Below are 21,280 nucleotides of genomic sequence, written 5' to 3'. Positions count from 1 at the left end.
AGGGAGGCAGTGAAGTGGCATTCTGAAAGCACCGATGGGAGCAGACCTCCTGGGCTCACAGCTGAGTGACCATGAGCAAGTTGCTTAGCCTCTCTGACCTCAGTTTCCTTATCTGTGTCTATGGAATAGGTAAGAATACCTATTTTGAGGAACTGGTGTAAGAATTCAACACATTAGCATTTAGAAAACTCTTAGAAGAGTACCTGGCATGAAGGAAGCGCTGTCTGCTGTGATGATGATGACAGCGATGATTTTCTTCCCTTCTCCCTCCTCCCTCTGCCACTGCTAAGTTTTGGGGGAAGGAAGCCAGGTGGTTCTGTTTAAATACTAGACAAAGCCACTGGGAGGAGTAGGGGTCTTGCCTCGAGAGCTCTCATCTCCTGTCCTTGAGCATCACAGCAAGATGAAAAGAAGCAGCATCCAAGAGCATGTGCCCCGAGCTGACCCTGCCTCCTTTCTCTATGTACTCCTCTCTGGAGACCCTCACCGTGCCTTCAGGTAGATTGATCTTCTTTCTGTTCTACGGATGCAGAGGCTGAATCCAGTGTGATAGAGTCACTTATCCAAGGCCACACAGCCTGTGAGCCAGGAAGGCAGGATTCAGACCCAGGCCTCCTGAGTGCAGAGTGCATGGTCTCAGCCACTAAGAACACCTGCTTCCTTAAGAATGGCCACGAACCCCCACCTGGCTTGGGAGGCCTGGGGGCGGGGTGCCTCTAACCACTTCTGGCATCCTTGCCTCAGGGTTCCAGTTCGTGTCCGCGTGCTGGCCTCGCTGACGATCATGCTGGCCATCTTCATGGTGATGACCGTGCTGGTGAAGGTGGACACCTCCTCCTGGACCCACAGCTTCTTCACCATCACCATCGTCTGCATGGTGATCCTCAGCGGCACCTCTACCATCTTCAATAGCAGCGTCTTCGGCATGACTGGCTCCTTCCCCATGAGGAATTCCCAGGCTCTGATATCAGGTGAGAACTAGGGCCCAGACAGCTGACCAGGTTGGTCTACCTGGGGCTCATTTGAAGGACCCAGAGGTGAGCATGTGGTAGCCCTTCCAGAAAAAGAAACGAGTGTTAGGTGTGTTTCCATGATCTGTTATTACAGAACAAAGCACCCCCAAGCTCAGTGATTTAGAACAATAAGAATCACTTCTTTGGCAGGGGGCAGCCATATGGCATCAGCCAGGATAGCTTGCCTGGGGCTGGAGGATCCACTCTCAAGGTGGCACACACACCTGGCCGGCATGTTGATGCTGGCTGTTAGCTGGAAGCTCAGGTGGGGTTGGGGCTGGGGCCAGGGTTCCTCTCCACATGGACCTGCCCACGGCCACTTGAGCTTCCCCAGGGCGTGGCATCTGGGTTGCAGGTGCAAGCATCCCAAGAGACCCGGGCAGGAGCACTATGTCCTTTTATGACTCAGCCATAAAGGCATGTCGGGGTACTTCCACTATAACCATGAGCCTACCTGGATTCAAGGGGAGAAAGCACAGACCCACACACCTCAGTGGATGAATGTGAAAGTTATACTGTAGAAGGGCAGTTGTGAGGGGAGACATAGCTTCTGCTACTTTTGGAAAATATAGTCTGCCTGCCCAGTGGGTTTCCTGAACAGCGTTCCTTTCTTTCCTTCCCCCTTCTCCCCCTTTCCCTTTTGTCCCCTTTCCTTCTAGTTTCTTTTCCTTTCCCTTATCCTTTCCCCATTTTTCTCTCCTTTCCTCCCTTCCATTTGTCTTTTCTTCCTCTCTAATTTTGTAGAAGACTTACTGTGCACTAAGGATTCAAGGATGAACGAGACTCAGCCTCCCGGGAGCTGATAGCCTAGTAATAAACTCCGCTGTTTCCCTGAACTTTGGCATTTTCTGGGGGGTGCTGATGTGATTTGGGCCAACTCCTTTAACTGAATGTTGATGCTCACCTGAGCCTGTTGCCTAGAGCTTAGCAGTTCTGTTCTCTCACCCAAATGTCTTGACAAGATAAAAAGGAGCTGGGTCAGAATCAGTGCTTTTCCAGGAGACCACCATCCCTTAAAGCAAGACTAGGGGCTCAGCTGCTCTGTTCAGTGTCCCTGAATGTCTGTCTTGTGTGAAGGAGTGCTGTAAACATTTGAGAAGAATTTTGCAAAGAATCTTCTCTGTGCCCATTAATTGATGATGCCGAGCAGTATGTGATGACAAACACCTCGACAAGTGTATAACTCCACCCCATCCCCACACCAGGGCCAGACATCACTGATTGATCTGTATCTTTTCTGCTAAACTTCTAAATCCTTCTCAACATAGCAGTGGAGACACTTACTGTCGACAGAGCAGAGATCAAACGTGAGCTCAAATGTGTTTGCCATTTTTGATATAAGATTGGGCTTCTGGCTATATCCTCAGATATGCTCTCGGGCCTAAAATAAAATAAAAGTGGACCCATTGCTAAGTTTCCTGAGTACAATCAATATACCCCTTGTAGTGCTTCAAGTAGGGCCTGCCTAGGCTGAGGGAAGTGATCATTGAACTTTGGATTTAATCCTTTATGTCACCCTGGTTTCTTGTCCTCTCATCTCCCTCCATCCTGCTAGAGGATGTATTTTTCTATATAACAGTCTTGCTGGCTCTCTCTCCAAGAACCAGTGACCAAACACACCAATATGCTGGCAAGAGGCCTTTCAGGTTCATCTGACCACCTGCAGATCTTCCAGAGAAGGAGACTCTCCTGTGCATTTTGAAGGAAGTCCATTTTTGAAAAAGTGCAGTAATCTGGTACTCACACTTGATGTTCATTACCCTGGGCCCTGGGCCTTGTCATCAGTGTGTGCAGCCCCCAGTGCACACCCTTCACCTGGGAGGATTTGGGGTGTCCAAATCTCCCAGAGGCCCCAGCACCCCTCTCCAGCCCCCATTGTCTTCCGTCCAGAGGAGTCCATCTGTGAATTTCTGTGTGTTGGCATCTGAGGAACAATTCATTTGTTTTGTACTGGTGTTTTTTTAAGCCTCTCATTTGCATGTATTTCCATAACTGATGAGATAAAAGTGGGGAGTCAAGAAGGATGAGCTCCCAGAGGCCTGGTTTGTTGTTGATGATAATATTGTAAATTCTCTACAAGTTGGGAAGAGAGAGAGGAAAATCAATAGGCAGTGATGTTAAAATCTCTTCCTCGGGGCAGCCAGGGAATGTCTTACCAAGTTTAACTCCGGTTCTTACAAAACACCCAGGTGGGGATTACAGCTTCTCAGAAGTTGGCACCCTCTTGGCAAAAGGTTTACCCTGTTGTTACTGCTTTGATGTAGGAAGGACAGAAATAGCCAAACACCTATTTGGGGATCAGAGAGGATTTATATGGCATTTCTCAGCATGAGACACTTTCCTGCTTTACATGTAATGATCCTTTTAATCTTTGTAACTTTCCTAAGGGGTGAGTTTTAACATTCCCATTTTACAGATGAGAAAATGGAGGCATAGAGAGGTTAAGGGATTTGCTGAAGGTCATACAGCTAGAAGTGGTAGAGCCAAGATTGGACTGAGATGTTCTTAGAGTCTGTGCTTTTAATCACTATGCCAACTTTCATTTCTTTGCCCTTCCCTCAAGTTCCAACCTCTGGCCCCACCCAGTCTAGCAGAGATCATAGAGAAGGTTGGGGAGGAAAGGGTCATGGGGTCTTCCCTGCAGAGCCACAGAGGTCCTGGGCTGTGGTGTGGGTGAGGCAGTGGGTGGTCATCATGGCGGATGAGGGCCTGACCATCACTCTCCCACCACTGCCCCACGCAGCAATGGGCAGAAAGGTAGTATCTGGTCAGACCTGCCAAGTAATGACAAAGCAGCTGGTGCCCACTTGGACCAGTTGGCTGTTTGTAGTCAGTGGCCTTCTTGCCTCCTTGAGAATCTGTCGTGATCCTCTAAGGCCAGCAAATCCATCCATGCAGCCAGGCAATCCTGTATTCACAGGCCTTTACTGTGTTAACCCTATTGGACATGTCCATTTGTTCAGTGTTTTTTCCCATTCTCTGATTCCATCCCACTATAGTCTCAAGGGAGGAATAGGATAAGTATGAGCCCCATCTTCCTGGCAAATAAACAGGCCGAGAGGAGTAATGATCTGCTCACATGTGACCATGTATAAGCTCTAACTCGTGGCCGCCCACGGCTGTGACGGCTCAACAGAGAAACAAGGTGCTTGCGCTGCCTCCCAGAAGTGACTGTGTGATCATGGCAAAGAAGGGGACTGGCATTTGCAGAAAGCCTGCTTTGTGCTGGGCCCTTTCTAAACATCATCTCTCATTCAGCTCTTAAAGCAGCTCTGCAAGGCCGGTGTCATTGTTCTCACTTTACAGATGAGCAGACTCTGGTCCCAAGAAGCCCTGTGAGCCCCCAGCTCAGATGTACACCTGTTCGACTCCTGGACCCGTGGGTCCCTGGGCTAGGATGTGACATAGCACAGAAGTGGGTGGTGCCACGTGGTCACCTGGGCCACCTGCCAAAGCCCTTGGCGGCACAGCACCTTCCAGGTGGCGGGGCAGTTGCACACATACGAGTGTGTGAAGCCTCGCGTGTGACTGCATGGGGGCGTGTGACTGTGAGTGTGCGTGATAGGGTGTGAGTGTGTGTGCGTCTGAGACAGCTTGTGATAGGGTATGTTTGTGAGTGTATGTGCGTATGTGACAGTGTATGTGTGGGTGCGTGTGCATGCGTGTTCATACATGTATGGTACACAGCTAGGGTGAGCTCTGTGGGCTCCTGGCTGGTTTTCCAACCCTCAAGGCCTCCCAATCGGCCAGCCTCACTCAAGGCAGCGGAGAAGCTGTGCTCGGACAGCCCAGAGCTTTTCCCCCAGGGTGATTTGTGGGTGGGCCCAGGGCAGGAGCAGAGCTCTCTGACATGTCCCACCCCAGAATCTAAAGTTTCTGACCCCATCAGAAGGACAGTAAAGAGAGAAGGAGGGTCGAGGGTCGGAGCTGAAACCGGGAAGCAGGTGAGACCTTGGAGGCCATTTGCCTCCTCAGGCAGCAGCCTCTTCACACCCACTGGAGAGGAGCTGGGCTAGGGACACCTCCGTGGAGTCAGAAAGCTCACGGCCGCAGGGCCCTCCTCGTCTGCCAAGGCCTCGGGGTACTGTGAGAACTGAAGCATCTTTCTCACCAGGGAGAACGTTAAGCCGGAGCAGAGAGCGGGCAGGCCTGAGAGGCAGGGCGGATGCGCCTGCCCTGACCTTCCCCGTGATGTCCCACGCTCTCCGCAGGAGGAGCCATGGGGGGCACCCTCAGCGCCGTGGCCTCGCTGGTGGACCTCGCGGTGGCCAGTGACGTGACAGACAGCACCCTGGCCTTCTTCCTGACGGCGGACATCTTCCTGGCGCTCTGCATCGGGCTCTACCTGCTGCTGCCGCGGCTGGACTATGCCAGGTGAGGCCCACACGTGCTCTCTGGCAGCGAGTCGGCTTCTTCCAGATTCGTTTCCTTGTAGGCCCTTGCAGAGTATTGGAGAGAGTTCCCTGCGCTACAGTAGGTCTTTATTAGTCATGTTTTACATACAGTAGCGTGTTCTGGTCACTCTCACAATTTCTCCCTCCCCTCACCTTACCCCTCAGTAACTGTCAGTGTCTACATATGCAACTCTATTGCAGTTGTGTAGGTAAGTCCATTGGTAGCCTTTTCTTAGATTCCACATACTAAGCGGTAGCAAATGATCCTGTGTGGCGTCCTTCGACCTTTATCCTGTCTACCTGCACTCTTCTCTCCTCTAGGTAGAGCTCCTGTTTGTTTCCGGGTTTACTGCACGTCTCCCCATTGAAGTGTGATCCCTCTGAGGGCAAAAATCCTGTGGGTTTTGTTCATTGCTGTATCCCATGCCTCAGGCTGAGCCAGGCTCACAGAAGTTGCTCAGTAAATTGGCTGGGCCCTTGGATGTAAGAAGCTGGCTTTGCATCACAACCCCAAGCAGCTGGAGTCTGCATGCTTTCTGTTAGAGGGCAGGCAGTGAACGTGGGACCTGAGGAAGGCTGATGACCAACAGTAACTCCTTGGGCTGAGCCCTTCCGCTCCTCTCTGCAATCAGCCCAGCCTGCTGGGTCCTCTCACTTAAAGCTCATATATCTACTTCTCCTTGGGGCAGGGCTGTGATTTACCGCAATTATTCCCACTCTCACATGAGAAAACCAGGCTCAAAGAGGTTAAATTACTTGCCTGAGTCCTGCAGCCCTTTGGCAGCAGAATCAGGATTTGAGCCCAACTCCAAAACGGTGATTTCAGTCCCTGTCTCTTGAGGCCCCTCTCTGCTCTGCAGGACCACTTTTCTTGCCTTAGTCTCTCTTGATTTCTCTCTCTCCTTCCTCCTTTTTCTTTCTTCCTTTATACTTTTCTTTAAAAAAACAACCCATGGCTTTTTCTTGCTTTTTACTCTTTTCAGTGCATTTTCACATCCATTGTTGTATTTGTTACAGGAATGGCAGGAGTTATTTTTCCCCACTTCACAGGTGATGAGATGGAGACAGAGAAGGCCGGCGATTGGCCTGTGGTCCCATGGGACACAAGCCAGCAGAGCTGGGGAGCACACAGGTCCTGGCTCTGCCGGAGCCACAGGAACCTATCTGGTGTCGGGGCGCTGAGCTAAGCAGTTCATTTTTTTCACTCAGGCTCTATGACCACCTAGCACAGTTGCTATCATATTTTCCCATGTTACCAATGAGGAACTGAGGCTTTAGAGAATTAACCAACATCCCCAGGTTGCTCACCTGGTGAGTTGTAGGCAGGGATTGGAACCCGGAGCTGTTTCTGGGCTGCATTCTTTCCGCTGCTTCATGCTGCATCCCTGGCTCGTGACTGCAAGGTCCTCCCTCCCCACTCATTCCTCCTGTCCCTGTGAGACTCACCTGCCTTCATCAGAACCCCGACTCTGCCAGGGGCAGGTTGCTCCCTCCAGTTAGAGGGTTGTTACGTCAGCTGGCCCAGTGGCCTCAGGATGAAAGGGGATGGAGTGATGACACCATGTGCCACAGGTGACTTCAAATCCATGAGTCTGCCCCTCCCCTCTCTGACCCTTCAGGGTTGTCATAAAAAATTACCCAGTTGTATTCTGTGATGATGTCCCTATGATTCCTGGGGTCTGGCTGGCTTACTGTCCCCAGGACCCCATATATTAATACTGCCTGGCACCTTGTTGGTGCTGATTATTTGAGTCATGAACAGAAGGCAGGAAGCTCCCCAGCTCCTCCTGCTGTTTCCTGTGTCCTTTTCAGGGAACCTCGCATGTGCTGTTTCCACTGGGGTGGCCAGCCTTCTTTGTTTGCCTGGGACTGAAGGGGTCCCCAGGACCAGGGACTTTCAGTGCTAAAACCAGGACAGTCTCGGGCAAAACAGGACAGGTGGTCACCCTAGTTTTCAGTGTCACTGAAGCCATCCAAAATGGCTGAGCACATGAGACAGCATACGCAGGACTCTGCCAGCCCGTGAAGCTTCTATTTCTTTGCTGATTAACACTTCGGTCAAGACTTTTGGGTTTACAGAAACTCATCTGAGGATGGAGCTTTAGAGCAGTGCCCCAGGGCTGCTCAGACTAAATTTTACTTGAAAGGAGCCCTAGGTTGCCACAGGTTGCTGTGCCCAGTGGGGCTGGGCCACACTGCCCCGTCACACCCAGGAGGAACTGAGCCTCACACAGTGCTGGAGTCTGCTGACCACCTCGGGGGCAGTTAGATCTGGAAGAACTTATGGGGAAGAGCTTCAGCCAGAGGAACTTGGTGAGGAGCTTCCTCAGAGTCAGCTAAGGCAAGGACTTGACACTGAGTAGAAGGGGAAGTAAGAAGAGCCCTTTCCCTAAATAGTGATTGGGAAACAAGACAGGGTTCAAGGCCAAAGTGCCCAACTCAACATCACATGGAAAAGTGATTCTGGAGAGGAACTCGCCCACTGACTTGCTTGTTGACAATATGTAGCCCTTAGGATAGGAGGGCTGGCAGGGATCTCAGAAGCTTATAGCTACAGAATGCTCCATTTTATAGAGGAGGAAACTGAGGCCCCAAGAGACCTCAGTCCCAGACTTGGCCTAAGGTCACACGGGGAGGCAGAAGTAGGGCTGAAACCAGAACCCAACTATCACCAACCTTCTGTTCTCCCCAGCCTCACCCAAGTCTTCTGTTTGAGATATGTTAATACATATTGGGGCTTCCCTGGTGACTCAGACGGTAGAGTATCCACCTGCAATTCAGGAGACCTGGGTTCAGTCCCTGGGTTGGGAAGATCCCCTGGAGGAGGGCATGGCAACCCACTCCAGTATTCTTGCCTTGAAAATCCCCATGGACAGAGGAGCCTGGCCAGCTACAGTCCATGGGGTCACAAAGAGTTGGACCCAAATGAGCAACTAAGCACAACACAGCACATGTTAATACAGTCAGCCTGTATCTCCTGGTTTTTAGGCACCCAAGGCCCAGAGAGGTTGACTGACTCAAGCAGTGCAGCAAGGCAAAGTGGCAGCAACGCAAAGAGAACTCAGCCTTTTCTACTCTGGTCAGAGTAGAAGAAATTGAAAAAAATGATCATGTTCAGTGTTGAGAATATGGGGGAAAATATATTTTATAGGCTTATCAGTTCTTTCAACAGTTTTGCTTTGAAGGGTTATTCTCTGCCTAGAGATTTAGCTGGGAACAGCCATACATGTCCTTGCCCCAGGGAACTGTCTTCACTTGAAGGAGACAGATGATAAACCAGTAAACCAACACAATGATTATAAATTGTGGTCAGTTTTTTCTAAAGAAACGGGTGCTCTCATGGAGATTGAAGGGTTAGGTTACGTTAGTTTGGACGGGTAGGTGGCACAAGCGGAGATAAATTGGTTCTACCTATCCGGAGAGCAGGTTATCAATATCTATCAAAATTTTAAAGATTTTAAAGCAATTTTAAAAATTGCTTGTGATCCAGCAATTCGTCTAGAAATCTGCTCTACTGAAATTCTATACAAAGATTTATGTATAGGGATATTCATTGTACTATTATTTCTAGTAGAGAAAACTAGAGCTAACCTAAATGTCCAGCATTAGGGGAACAGTTAAATTGTATATACATGCAGTGAAATACTCAGTGGCAACACAGCATAGAGGCAGAACCATGTGTCCCTGTGTGAAAGGATGGCCACAAGATACTGTCCTTAGACAGTAGTACACATGCATTTATGTGTAATAGTTATGCATCTATTTAGGCAATTATATAATATATTTATATTCTGTCATTTATACTATTGGATAAAGTTTTGCAATACATAAAACTTTAGTCCCACTTTTGCTTAAGAAACTTCACTCTGTATTATTTGGGTTCGTTTCATCAAGCATGTGTGACTTCTATAATTTAAGATTTTAAGCTATGTTATATTTGAACAATAAATACTGCTTCAGCCCCGCCTCTCCCCACCGTATAACCAAGCAAAACTGAGCGAGTGAGGCCTAGAGCCCAGCTCGCCGTGCAGTGTCAGTACTGGCTTCCTTTGTCCCTGCTCATGACGTGACCAGCACTACAGAACAATGGACCGGAGCCCAGCCTTTCAGGCAGCACCAGGGCAGGAAGCCTGGGGACTGTGCAGGCCTCCCTCCAGCCACGCCACAGCACATGTGCCATCTGAGGGCATCCTGGGGCTTGGGCTCTACATGCTGGACCACCTTGTCCCTGGAAAGCCCAAGTAGCCCTTCTTTCTAGGCCCTCTGACCACCAGCTTCTCCCCTGCAGGTACTACATGAAACCTGTCTGGCCAACCGTGTTTTCTGGTGAAGAGCAGCTGCCCCAGGACACCCCCAACCCCACTTCGGTGGCCCCGGGATCCAGCGACCCCCAGACGCCACCCCTTGGCCCCATCCTGAAGAAGACCACTGGCCTGGGCTTCTCTATCGTCTATCTCTTCTTTATCACCAGCCTCATCTTCCCCGCCATCTGCACAAACATTGAATCCCTCAGCAGGGGCTCGGGCTCGCCGTGGAGCACCAAGTTCTTCGTCCCCCTCACCACCTTCCTCCTGTACAACTTTGCCGACCTGTGTGGCCGGCAGATCACGGCCTGGATCCAGGTGCCCGGGCCCAGAAGCAAGGCGCTCCCCGGGCTCGCGCTCCTCCGGACCAGCCTCGTCCCCCTCTTTGTGTTCTGCAACTACCAGCCCCGTCGCCACCTGCGCACGGTGCTCTTCCAGTCTGACGTGTACCCGGTGCTTCTCACCTCGCTGCTGGGGCTCAGCAACGGCTACCTCAGCACTCTGGCTCTCATCTATGGGCCCAAGATTGTGCCGCGGGAGCTGGCTGAGGCCACCGGGGTGGTGATGACCTTTTACGTGTGCCTGGGCCTGGTGCTTGGCTCCGCCTGCTCTGCCCTGCTCGTGCACCTCATCTAGGAAGGGCTGTGACTGGACTTCAGTGCTGCATGGCACCCGGGGGCTTCAGCAAGATGGGCAGGAAGTGCCAGAAGGTGCCAGGTGGCGAGCAGGAAGGGCTGGAGTTGGTCTCTGCAGAGCCCAGCACGCACCCGGGCCTGGTTGCTCCCAGGGTTCTGGGACTAGTGCCATTCCCAGGCCAGGCAGACATTCCAGACACTTCAACAGATGTCCTGAGACATTTCAGGACCAAAGACACCTGAATAAGACACAGTTACCAGATACACAGTCAGAAAACTCTTCGCCAATGGGCACATTCCACCTGTCATTTTTCCCTCTTGGGAACTGTGTTGCCAGGATTTGGCTCTGAGTTGTTAGTGGGTGAGTGCCAAGACTGTCTCCAGTCCCAGCCTTGCTCCTTCCAGCTAATGGCAAGATGCGAGACTCCTTAGCCCTCCTCCCAGGGGAAGTCCCCCTGGGATAGCCAGTCCTCAGGCCTAAGACCCAAGCCTGTGCAAACCCCACTTTCCACTAACCAGACTGCAACCCTTGGAAGACAGGCCTTCCAGGAGCCCTTCATTCCCTGGACGTGGGCTCCAGAGGGCCTCCCTGTGTACACGGGACCAAGCATGTCAGGCCTGGATTTCAAACAGGGATCCTTCAAGTAGTCTGTGGCCTGGGTCAGGACAGGGTTTACGTCCATGTTTACAAAATGTCAAGGCCATTGGTTCAAGGGCCTAATAAATACTTGGGTTTTTAATGAAAGCCTTATTGATGGCTGTTTTAGGGTCTTGGCAGGAAACAGCATACTCAAATTGAGTAAGAATATTTGAAGAGTGGATATAGGAACCTTAAGAGGTTAAAGCATCTGCCTCCAATGTGGGAAAACCCAGGTTCGATCCCTGGGTCAGGAAGATCCCCTGGAGAAGGAAATGGCAACCCACTCCGGTATTCTTGCCTGGAGAATCCCATGGACAGAGGAGCTTGGTAGGCTACAGTCCACGGGGTCACAAAGAGTCGGACATGACTGAGTGAACCAGTAGTAGTAGTAATAAGGGGTAATATGCATTATATCCCAGAAGTAGTAAGGTGGTTCTATTCCAGGCCTGAAGAGAGGGACACGTCCAGCCTGCTATAGCCCACAGGATGTATGTTCCCTCCCTGCCATCCCTCTACAGCCGAGAATCAGGTGGAGAATGGAGAGTGGATGGAGGGGCAGATGTCCAGGGGGAGCCACCAGCCCCTTCACTTGCATAAGTTGGTTTATTATGAGCATCAGTAGAGCTCTGAAGCTTTGTCAACAGAATTAGATGTTCCTTTTCCTGGCTTGTTCTGAGTAGTTGTGTGTTTTGAAGCTGTTGTTTCCAAAGGCAATGCTCGTGTTCTGAGGCCCCCACATGCTCACGATCCCCAGACATGAGTAATAATTTGTACTTTTTCAGGTTCCTTGAAGGCTCCCACAAGGCTGCTCCTGGGGGGAGCAGGCTGACGTGGGAATCGGAGAAAGGGACTAGATCAAGCAGGAGTTCTTTCTCAAGAATCATCCTGGAAACACAGCGCTCACCCCCAAGAAGTGGCAACCCTGAGAGACATAAATCAAGGAGCCGCCACTCTGAAGAGTGCCAGATCTGAGATGTCCTGCAGACAGCTGATTAAACCGGGAGGCAGCCAGTGGTCCACCCCGTGGCAGCAGGCCATGTTCCCCGCCGACGCAGGCTAGTGCACACTACTTGCCTTTCACCAGAGATTGAAAAGGGCGCCCTTGAAAGGTTCTATGAAACCTGACACTTGAAAAAGAATTTCTTCTAATGATAAAAATGAATTATCCCATCTCCCCTCCCCTTGCAGGAAGCTGAAATCTCCCCCTTGGTTTTTTTCACTGCCTTCAGTGCTGTTGATCATTTGGGGCGTCGGTCTGGCAGGTGGCTCTTCTCAACCTCAGGTATCTTATAAACGGGCAGCATGTGTGTGTGAGGGTAAAACAGCAGTCTCTGAGCTCGGAGATGGGGACCACCTGGAGCTAACGGAGGAGGAGTGGGGGTCTCTCATGCTCTGTTGAGGAGGGGTAGCTTTCCTCTGGTAGTGAGAGGATTTGAGATTAGTGTGAAGTGAGAGGGGAGGAGGGTGGCCAGCCATGTCGGTGCAGCGCTGTGGGAACTGAGAAGATGGACTCTATCAGTGCTGGCGCCAGCACCAGCTCTGCCGCTAGAGGAAGGGCCGGCTGCTTGGCTGGTGGGAAGAGTATTCAGGCTTTTGCCCACTCTTCTTTGTTGCTCACTTTAGTGGGCATTTTGCAAAGGATCATTTCTTCTCAGGGAGGGAGGAAGGAAAATAAAAACACATCTCCAAGTAGAGCGGCAGACCGTGGAGTTCAGGCACCCTTGTCCCCGGGTTACTGTAACAGCCGCTCTTGGGGCCTGGCCGCTCTGGGTCTCAAGTCTCACGTGACCCCAGCAGGCTTGTGGAACTAGCTCACAGGTTCTGGGTGTGAACAAAACTTGCTAAAGAGAAGGATTTTTCAGTGAAAGAGGTGGAGAGGGATCCCCGAGACGTTGCCTCTGTCTAATAGTTCTCTCATTCAATCCCAAGTGGCAGTTTTTAGTGCCTGCCCTTGTGTATTTCCAGACGTTGTCATTTTCCTCCTTTCATTCAAAAAAGAAAGCCAGAGGCAGCCAAACGACTGACTGTTTAACTAGTGGGTGGCCAGTTCCTGCACCCATGAGGACACGAGAAGGCTTGCATCAGGGGTGGATTTTGTTAACAAAGACCCTCATTCTGCTGTCTTCAGCCCAGTACTGCCAAGGAGATTTGGGGCCCTCTAATTAGCTTGGACGTGACATGGGGTGGGATGGAGGCCTCACTGCAGGACCTCAGCTTCTCAGACTGTGGAATGCTTTAACAGAACACCAACCAAAAGAGGGAAGGCCAAAAGTCAGTTGAAAGATGTTATTCCACTGGAGGTTAAATTTAAATAAAAGATGTTCATCTTTTTTAAAAACTAACTATCGCAGTTGATTTACAATGTTGTGTTAACTGCTGCAGTACAGCAAAGTGGTTCAGGTATACATATATTTATAATATTCTTTTCCATTATAGTTTATCATAGAATAATCTTTAAATTATTTGTTTGTTTGGTTTTGGCCACGCTGGGTCTCTGTTGCTGTGCAGGGTCTTCTCTAGCTGCGGCGAGCAGGGGGCTCCCCTCCAGCTGCAGTGCAAAGCTTCTCACGGCAGTGGCTTCTCCTGCTGTGGGACGTGGGCTCTCGGGCGTGGGGCTTCAGTAGCTGGGCACGTAGGCTCAGTAGCTGTGGTTCCCGGGCTCTGGAGCACAGGCTCGATAGTTGTGGCCCATGAGCTTGGTTTGAAGCTTGAAACCCTCGACTATCATAGGGTGTTGAATATAGTTCTCTGTACTCCACGGTAGGACTTTGCTGTTGACCCATTCTTACAAAAGCTTAGGTCTGCTAATCCCAACTTCCCACCCCGATCCTTCCCCAGCTGCTTCCCCCCCGGCAACCACGAATCTGTTCTCTGCGTCTGCGTTTCTGCTTCGTAGATGGGCTCATTCGTGTCACATTTTAGACTCCACATGTGAGGAATGCATTTCTCTCTCTCTTTCTGACTCACCTCGCTTGGCGTGATTGTCTCTAGTTGCGTTCATGCTGTAAGTGGCGTTATGTCGCTCTTTTTATGGCCGAGTCGTTCTCCGTCGTACATGTATGCCGCATTCTCTCTACGTGGACGTTTAGGTTCTTTGTGTCTCTCGGCTATTGTGAACAATGCTGCTGTGAGCATGGGGTGTGTGTTTCTTTTCGGCTTATAGGTTTGCCTGGATGTATGCCCAGGAGTGGGATGCTGGACCGTATGGTAATTCTATTTTTAGTTTTCTGAGGAGCTTCTACACTGTTTTCCACAGTGGCTGCACCCGCTTACAGCTACACCAGCAGTGTAGGCGCATTCTCCTTTCTCCACACCCTCTCCAGCGTTTATTCTTTGTAGGCTTTGTAACGATGGCCATCCTGACTGGTGTGAGGCATTGTGGTTTTCATTTTCACTTCTCTGTTAGCAATGTTGAGCATCTCTTCGTGTGCCCATTAAGCCCATGCTCATCTTAATCCCACGTGTGTTCTGAGTGAAAGTATGTAGTTTCTACTTTACCAGCTTCACTTCCTTGGCAACTTGGTCAGTGCCAGCTATGCCTGGGTCTCAAGTCAGCTGCTGCCCTCCACCTGTCAGCCGGGGTCAGCCCGGTTTCCAGTCCAGCTTTGACCTCAGCAGGATCCACTAGGAATTTCAGCCCACTAGCTGGTGGAAACAGGGACTAACCATCTGGTCACGGACCTCTCCTTGAAACTGACAGGAGACCCAGGGTCTTGGTCAGCCATTCTATCAGCTTCCCAGACTTCTGGCTCATTGCTCCCTGGCCAAAGCTTTCCCTACATTATTCCCCCATCTGTAGATGAAGGCAGTGAGGCTCAGAGAGGTTAAGTAACTTACCTAAGATCACTCAGCTACTAAGTGCCCAAGACAAGAAACCCAGTTCTTCGTGAACTCAGAGATCCTCCCCCAGCCTGCCTTCATGCTCCTGTGTTGAACTCCACTTTCTGCTTGGTTCTGCTGCCCCTGTTTCTCAGTCTTAGGTTACTGAAGTGTTGTTCGGAGTAGCTCTGTTGCCCAGAACCCTGGCCTAGTTGATCTGACTAGTGCAGCTGACCAGAAGCCCTGCTAGACTGATCACCTGTGGGTCCAGACCCGCGGCCACATCAGGCGTACCACACCGACCACGCCACGCTGGGCATGGGCTCTTGGGCTGCTTCCAGGTCTTCTCTGTCCAGTCCATTTCAATCCCCAGCCCCTGCCCTCCTGGTCCCACGCCGCCACCTCCCCCACACCAGCCCCAGCTGCTGATGTCACCCCAGCATGGCTGCTGCTAGACCCATCCCTGGACCCAGGGTGGCAGGACATAGGGCAGCTGGGGGTCAGGAAGCTTGTGCCCAGCTCCCCCCGGCACTGGCTGTGTGAGTCACGAAGCCACCCTGAGTCAGTTTCCTCGTCTGTAAAGGGGGTGACAAGTCCAGGAGTTGAGGCTACCTGCTGTGCCAGTGACCCTCCACGCACACCCGGTCATGCCCACTCCCCAGCCCACACAAGCAAGGCTACTCAAAGGGCACAACTCACACCCTCCGCTCCTGCCCGGGATCTGGCCACACAGGAAGAACCAAGGCAGCATCAGCCCCAGAGGACGAACTCAACTTCAGGCTGCTGTGGACTTGACCTCAAAGGAGAGCAATGAAGACGGCTGTGCCCTCTGCCCCATGAGACTCCAGCCAGCTGACCCTTCGCACTCCACTGAGAGCAGTTCCTGCCTTCAACTTCAAGTTAAAGGGTACCCAGGGTCTGCAGCTCGGGATGGAGGGGTGACTCGTAGGCTTCTGGGGTCCAGCAGATGCTGGAATCCTGGTCCTGCCACCTGCTAGCCGGGTCGCTCTGGCCCAGCTTGCAGATGCTTTCTCATATCTAAAGTGAGAAGCCTCTCAGGGCTGTTTGAGGGTTAAATATGCCCCCGTGTTGTAAGTCAAAGTGTCTGGAGTATGGCAGCTCCTCGGTGCATGTGTTTCCTGTGCATTTTTTAGTGGTTCCTGGACAGCCTGTGGTGATGCCCAATGCGTTCCCTGTGGCGGGCTCCCTGTAACCCAGTGCTCATTCCCCCCTTGTCTGGCCCCCAGGCTCAGCACTTATCTGCACCAGCACCTCTAATGCTGATGCCCAGGCCCCTGCCTGGGTCACGCGTGACCTGGGGTGGGCAGAGTGCACCAAACAGAAAGCCGGAAATCCAAAACCCCAGATCAAGCTCTGCCCCCGACTCGAACTTCTGGCTAAGACACTTCACTTTGTTTCTAAACCTCAGCTGGAAAAAATGGACACTCCAACACTTATCCTGCCTTCATCATGGACATGTGGCCAGGTTCCCAGATGCCCTTTAAAACCCGGTTTTGTTCAAAGTGGTTCCAAGGGTCTGCACTTTGGAGCCAGGACTGTCTAGGTCTGAGCCCTCACCACTTCCTAGCTGTGTGACTGCTGGCAGGTTCATCTGACTCCATGCTCTCAAGTGATCTTGGGGGCGATTGTAGTCCCAGCCTCCCATCTGGTGGTTGTGTACACCTAATGGTAACTGGTAATGCATACAGAACATTTAGGGTTGACTCTGGTGTGTAATCAGTGCTAATTACCTCCTCCTAGAAGGTTGTGTCTGGAGAAGGCACTGGCACCCCACTCCAGTACTCTTGCCTGGAAAATCTCAGAGACGGGGGAGCCTGGTGGGCTGCAGTCTATGGAGTTGCTAAGAGTGGGACATGACTGAGCGACTTCCCTTTCACTTTTCACTTTCATGCTTTGGAGAAGGAAATGGCAACCCACTCCAGTGTTCTTGCCTGGAGAATCCCAGGGACGGGGGAGCCTGGTGGGCTGCTGTCCATGGGGTCACACAGTTGGAGCAGCAGCAGAAGGTTGTGTCTTCAGACCTTTCCTGTTTACCTGACGCTAAGCCATCAGTACTAACCCATTGCCCTCATTTCTTTTCCTCACTGGATGCTGGGCGTGGCCCTGCATCCCAGTTCCTGGCCCCTCCCATGTGCCAAGGGCTGCCCATAGTTGGTGCCAACAGAGTCTGCTTGGAGGAGCTTCCCAGGAATGTGGCTTTATGGTGCTGCTCATCCAGTGATGTTTTTAAAAAGGGAAAGAGAAAAAGAAAGGAAGGGAAGGGAGGAAGGAAGAGAAAAGAGATGAGGGTGGCCTGGGAGTCTGGGGTCTGCTCTAGGATGCAGGTGGGTTTGTGAATGGGAGTGAGAGGGTATCACTTAAGTCTGTTAAGTGCAGAGTTCTAGAAAGATTCCAGCTGTGTCCACTGGGTCTGTCTGGAAAGTACAGATGCTTTCCTTTCCTGTTCTCCTCACCTACCTGCTTCACCTGTCTACCTTTCCGTGGAGGCAGCTGGAAAGGCATTTCTGGCCCACGGAACAACACTCTGCTTTGTTATCCCCAAGTGGGTTTTGGTGCCTTTAACCTTGGAAGAGCACTCATTGGATGAGGTGTTTCTCTACTGGGTGGTGTTAGAGACCACGATTCTAAGGAGCAGGCCTGACTGCTGTAGCCTGGCGAGGGCATGGTCTGCATCACAGTAAAGGAGGGGCTGATGAATGAGCGCCTGCGATGGCCAGGCTGTGCCCGTACAAGAACCCTGCCAGGTAGGGCTCACATCCCATTTCACAGAGGGGGAAACTGGCACTCAGAGGGGTTAAGTGGGCAAGAGGCTGAATTGGAATATAGACCAGGCCTGTATTACCTCCTGTCCATCCAGCTCTTTTAGAGGATTGTGCATGTGTGTTAGTCACTCAGTCCTAACTCTTTGGGACCCCGTGGACTGTGGTCCACCAAGCTCCTCTGTCCATGGGATTCTCCAGGCAAGAATACTGGAGTGGGTTGCCATGCCCTCCTCCAGGGGATCTTCCCAACCCAGGGATTGAACCCAGGTCTCCTATGTTGCAGGCAGATTCTTTACCATCTGAGCCACCAGGGAAGCCCTGAGGATTGGGGGGGTGCTGTCAACTTTAATGGTTTGCAGGTCTGAGGAGCCCCAGGCCACATGCTCGGTAAGTGGGATGAGGCTCCAGGAGACTGGAGCAACCTGTCCAGTGTGAGTGACAGCAGTCACCCAGTCTGCCCTCAGTGCCTCTGTGGGGTTTGGTGTGGAGGTCACGGATCTTCGGTGGCCAAGGCTACAGTCTTTATGGGAACCTGAAGCACAAGCTCACCAAGTCAAAGGCAAGGTTTACGGAGATGTGACAGAGGCAGGAGTGTCCCTGTGTGGACCTTACATGTCAGACGCCTTGCATGTATCTGCTCCAGGGCCCACCTTCCCAGGCAAGGAACAGAGTAAAGTGTAACTTTCTGGGATGACCACACCGCCTGTCCCTGACGAAACAGACACCCAGAGTTGGGAGGGGCCCTGCAGTCACCGAGGCTGCCCTCTGCCTCTTGGCAGGGCAGTACTTGGGGTGCTCTAGATCCCAGGCCTGTGCCACCCTGAAGATTCTTCCAGACTGAGTCCTGGAGCCCCATGAGGTGCCTCAGTCCTGCTCTTCTTCTGGAATCAGCCATGTGTCCCCAGTGTGCCTCCCACACAGCTCACTCTGGCAGAAGACATGGGGCCTCTTCCCCGGCAGTCTCCCCCGATAGCCTCCATCTCTGCTACTCTGGCCCCGGTCCTGCTCCCTGGAGTTCAATGAGGGCATGATGTCTGACACCCCTGAACTTCTAAATCCTTCTTACTTCCTTCTAAGACTCTTACACAGGTCTTAACTGGGGATCCCCGGATAGAATGAGAGGCTCATGGAACCCTGAGATCATAGTCAGAAGTTGGGATGCTTCCCGTGGACCAAGGGACCATAGCTTCCATCAGATTGTCAAAGGGGCCGTGTCGTAAGCCTTCAGAGGCCCTGGGACCAGACTACAATGACCTGTCCTAACATATTGTCCCTAGATGGGCACAGTGCTGAAGGGTGGGACTCTGGAGCCAGACTGCCTGATTCTGAATCATGACTCTCTCTCTCTCTTATTAGTGATTTGAGGCAGGTTTCTTAACCTCTCTGCTTTCTTATCTGCAAAAGAGGTCGAGTTGACAGACTACCTATCCTCATGTGGTTGTCGTGAAGATTAATCCACACAAAGCTCTTCATCTGTGTTAAAACTGTTAATTCTGCCCATCGCCCTGTGAAGTTGGCAGTTCGGGTGATCCTCGCCTCTCTTCTGATGAGGAGGAAATGGTGGAGACTGTAACTCAGGGACAGAGCCTCTGCCTACAGAGGCAGCAGGCCCCACTGGCCAGCCCTTGAGATCCCTGCAGAGAGGAAGTTAGGACAATGCCCTTGGAGGTGGGAGGGTTCCCTTTAGAGAAGCTGGGGAATAAACCGGATCTGCCAACAGTTTCAGCCACAGGACACAGGAGGCTGGAAGTGGCTTGAGTCAGAAGCTATATACCTGAATGGGCTTGCCTGACATCCCGACCTGCGAACATCTTCACAATGGCCTCCTTGAGGTCCCCCTGTCTAGTCTGATTTCCAGAGAATTAGAAGAGCTACCATTTATCAAGCATTATGAGCCAAGCATGTTAACACATAATCTTAATCCATTCAATCACACTATAAGGAAGTATTATTATCCCAATTTTATTGGGGCCAAAACTAAGATTTAGACATAGCTGCTAAGTGGCAGAGCTGTGATTCAAAGCCAGGTCTGTCTGACTGCAGGACTCCAGTTCCTAACGACTATGACAGCAGCAGTTTGCATCAGAGTCACTGGAGCGCTTGACAAAGTGCAGACCTCTGTACCCACCGCAGGGATTCTGATTTTTCAGGTCTGGGGTGGGACATGAGCATGCGCATTTTTTAACAAGTTCCCAGGTGGTGCTGATGCTGCTGGTCAGGGAGTCCCACTTGGAGAACCAAGGTGCTGGACCACCAAAGATGGATGAGGGGCTGTTAGGAGCTCACACGTGCCCTGAACTAAGAGAAAGCAAGGGCTCCATCTGCTCCAGTTCCAGTCAAGTGAAGGCTCAGGACTGAAAAGTCTTTCAAGAAGTGAGTACACTGTGGACACTACGTCATTCCTTAAAACGATCACAGATCTGGGGCAGAGACTGCATTTAAGTGCCAAGCTCATCTGTGGTTCAGAAGGTAAAGAAGCTACCTGCAGTGCTCGAGACTGGGGTTCAATTCCTGTGTTGGGAGATCCCCTGGAGAAGGGAATGGCAACCCGCTGCCGTATTCTTGCCTGGAGAATTCCATGGTCAGAGGAACCTGGTGAGCTACCATCCACGGGGTTGCAAAGAGTTGGACACGACTGAGTGACTTAACACTTCCATCTTCTCCACCAACCCCCAAGGTTGGCACCCCGTGGCTTTACTCATGGCTGCATCTTTCCCACCTGCCCCCTTCAGCATCAATATTCAGGAAGAAGGAGGGAGTGAGAACAGGTAGGGCCTGAGGGCCCAGCCCACCACTTGCAGTTGGCAGGTTAGAAGGAGCTGTGGTCTCACTCCCTCTGGGGCACCCTGGGGAGCGGTGGGGTGGGGGTGCTGGGCCACCTCCTGCCAGGGATGGGGTCACACCTCCTACCTGTTCTCGGGTGCTCATTAGCTGCTGAGGTGGTGTTAACTGTTTCTCATTTTGCTGAGTCTTTGCTGAGACTCAAAAAGGGAAATGAGCCATTACCAAACAGCAGTCCTTTTTGAAACAGAAACTGAACTGACTGCATTTTCTAATAACATCTTATGAGCTCCAAATGCAGAAATCTGGCCTGCCTTTATTAGAGTTGCCTTTCAGAAGTCATCCCTGGCTCACCTTCTGCTCACACAGTTCTGTGAAGGGGGATGTGGAGGATCATCTGCCAAATTGTGCCAGCCTGTTAGAGCCAGCCTGTTGTGAGGATATCAGGAAATTTCCCTCTCCTTGCTTTTTGCTGCTCCAGAACCTCAGGCTCTGCCCTGATGGGTAAGGACTAGCCAGCTCAATTCTTGAAATAGAGAGCCAGGGTGCTGACCTCACATTCAGGGGACTTTGAGCAAGTCACTAACCTCTCCGAGCCTTAGTGTGCTTACCTGCAAAATGGGGATATTAATCTTGCATCTCTTAAAATCCTGATCAGGTCAGAGTACCCTATAAACTGCAAAAGGTATACATAATATTTGCTCTCATTATTATTCTAAAACTACTGTAGGTTCATTTGTACCCCATCCCATGGGGCAAGGTATCTGCAGACCCAAGGGGACCTGACAGCAGAGAGGTCACACCTCTTCCCCCTCTGGACCATCCTCTGGGCACCCAGGATCTCTTGCCTAAATAGGCTCAAAGTGCAACCTGGGCAGGCTATTTACTCAGTCTATCCCTCAAGGGCAGAG

At 51.5% G+C, this 21,280-nt stretch overlaps 1 protein-coding gene across 1 annotated transcript in view; it reads left to right on the top strand.

The window, feature by feature from the left end:
* Positions 1-10,867, top strand: part of SLC29A3 (solute carrier family 29 member 3) — a 46,327-nt gene extending 35,460 nt beyond the window's left edge. The window contains exons 5-7 of the mRNA XM_052639728.1: positions 745-971; positions 5,225-5,387; positions 9,696-10,867. Of these exons, the coding sequence (XP_052495688.1) occupies positions 745-971; positions 5,225-5,387; positions 9,696-10,347 (1,042 nt within the window). The 3' untranslated portion in view covers positions 10,348-10,867. The remainder of the gene's footprint in view (positions 1-744; positions 972-5,224; positions 5,388-9,695) is intronic.
* The last annotated feature ends 10,413 nt before the right edge of the window (positions 10,868-21,280 follow it).

The sequence above is a fragment of the Budorcas taxicolor genome, chromosome 5, assembly GCF_023091745.1.
Source record: "Budorcas taxicolor isolate Tak-1 chromosome 5, Takin1.1, whole genome shotgun sequence".
NCBI lineage: Eukaryota > Metazoa > Chordata > Mammalia > Artiodactyla > Bovidae > Budorcas > Budorcas taxicolor.
This window is presented reverse-complemented; position numbering and strand designations above follow the sequence as displayed.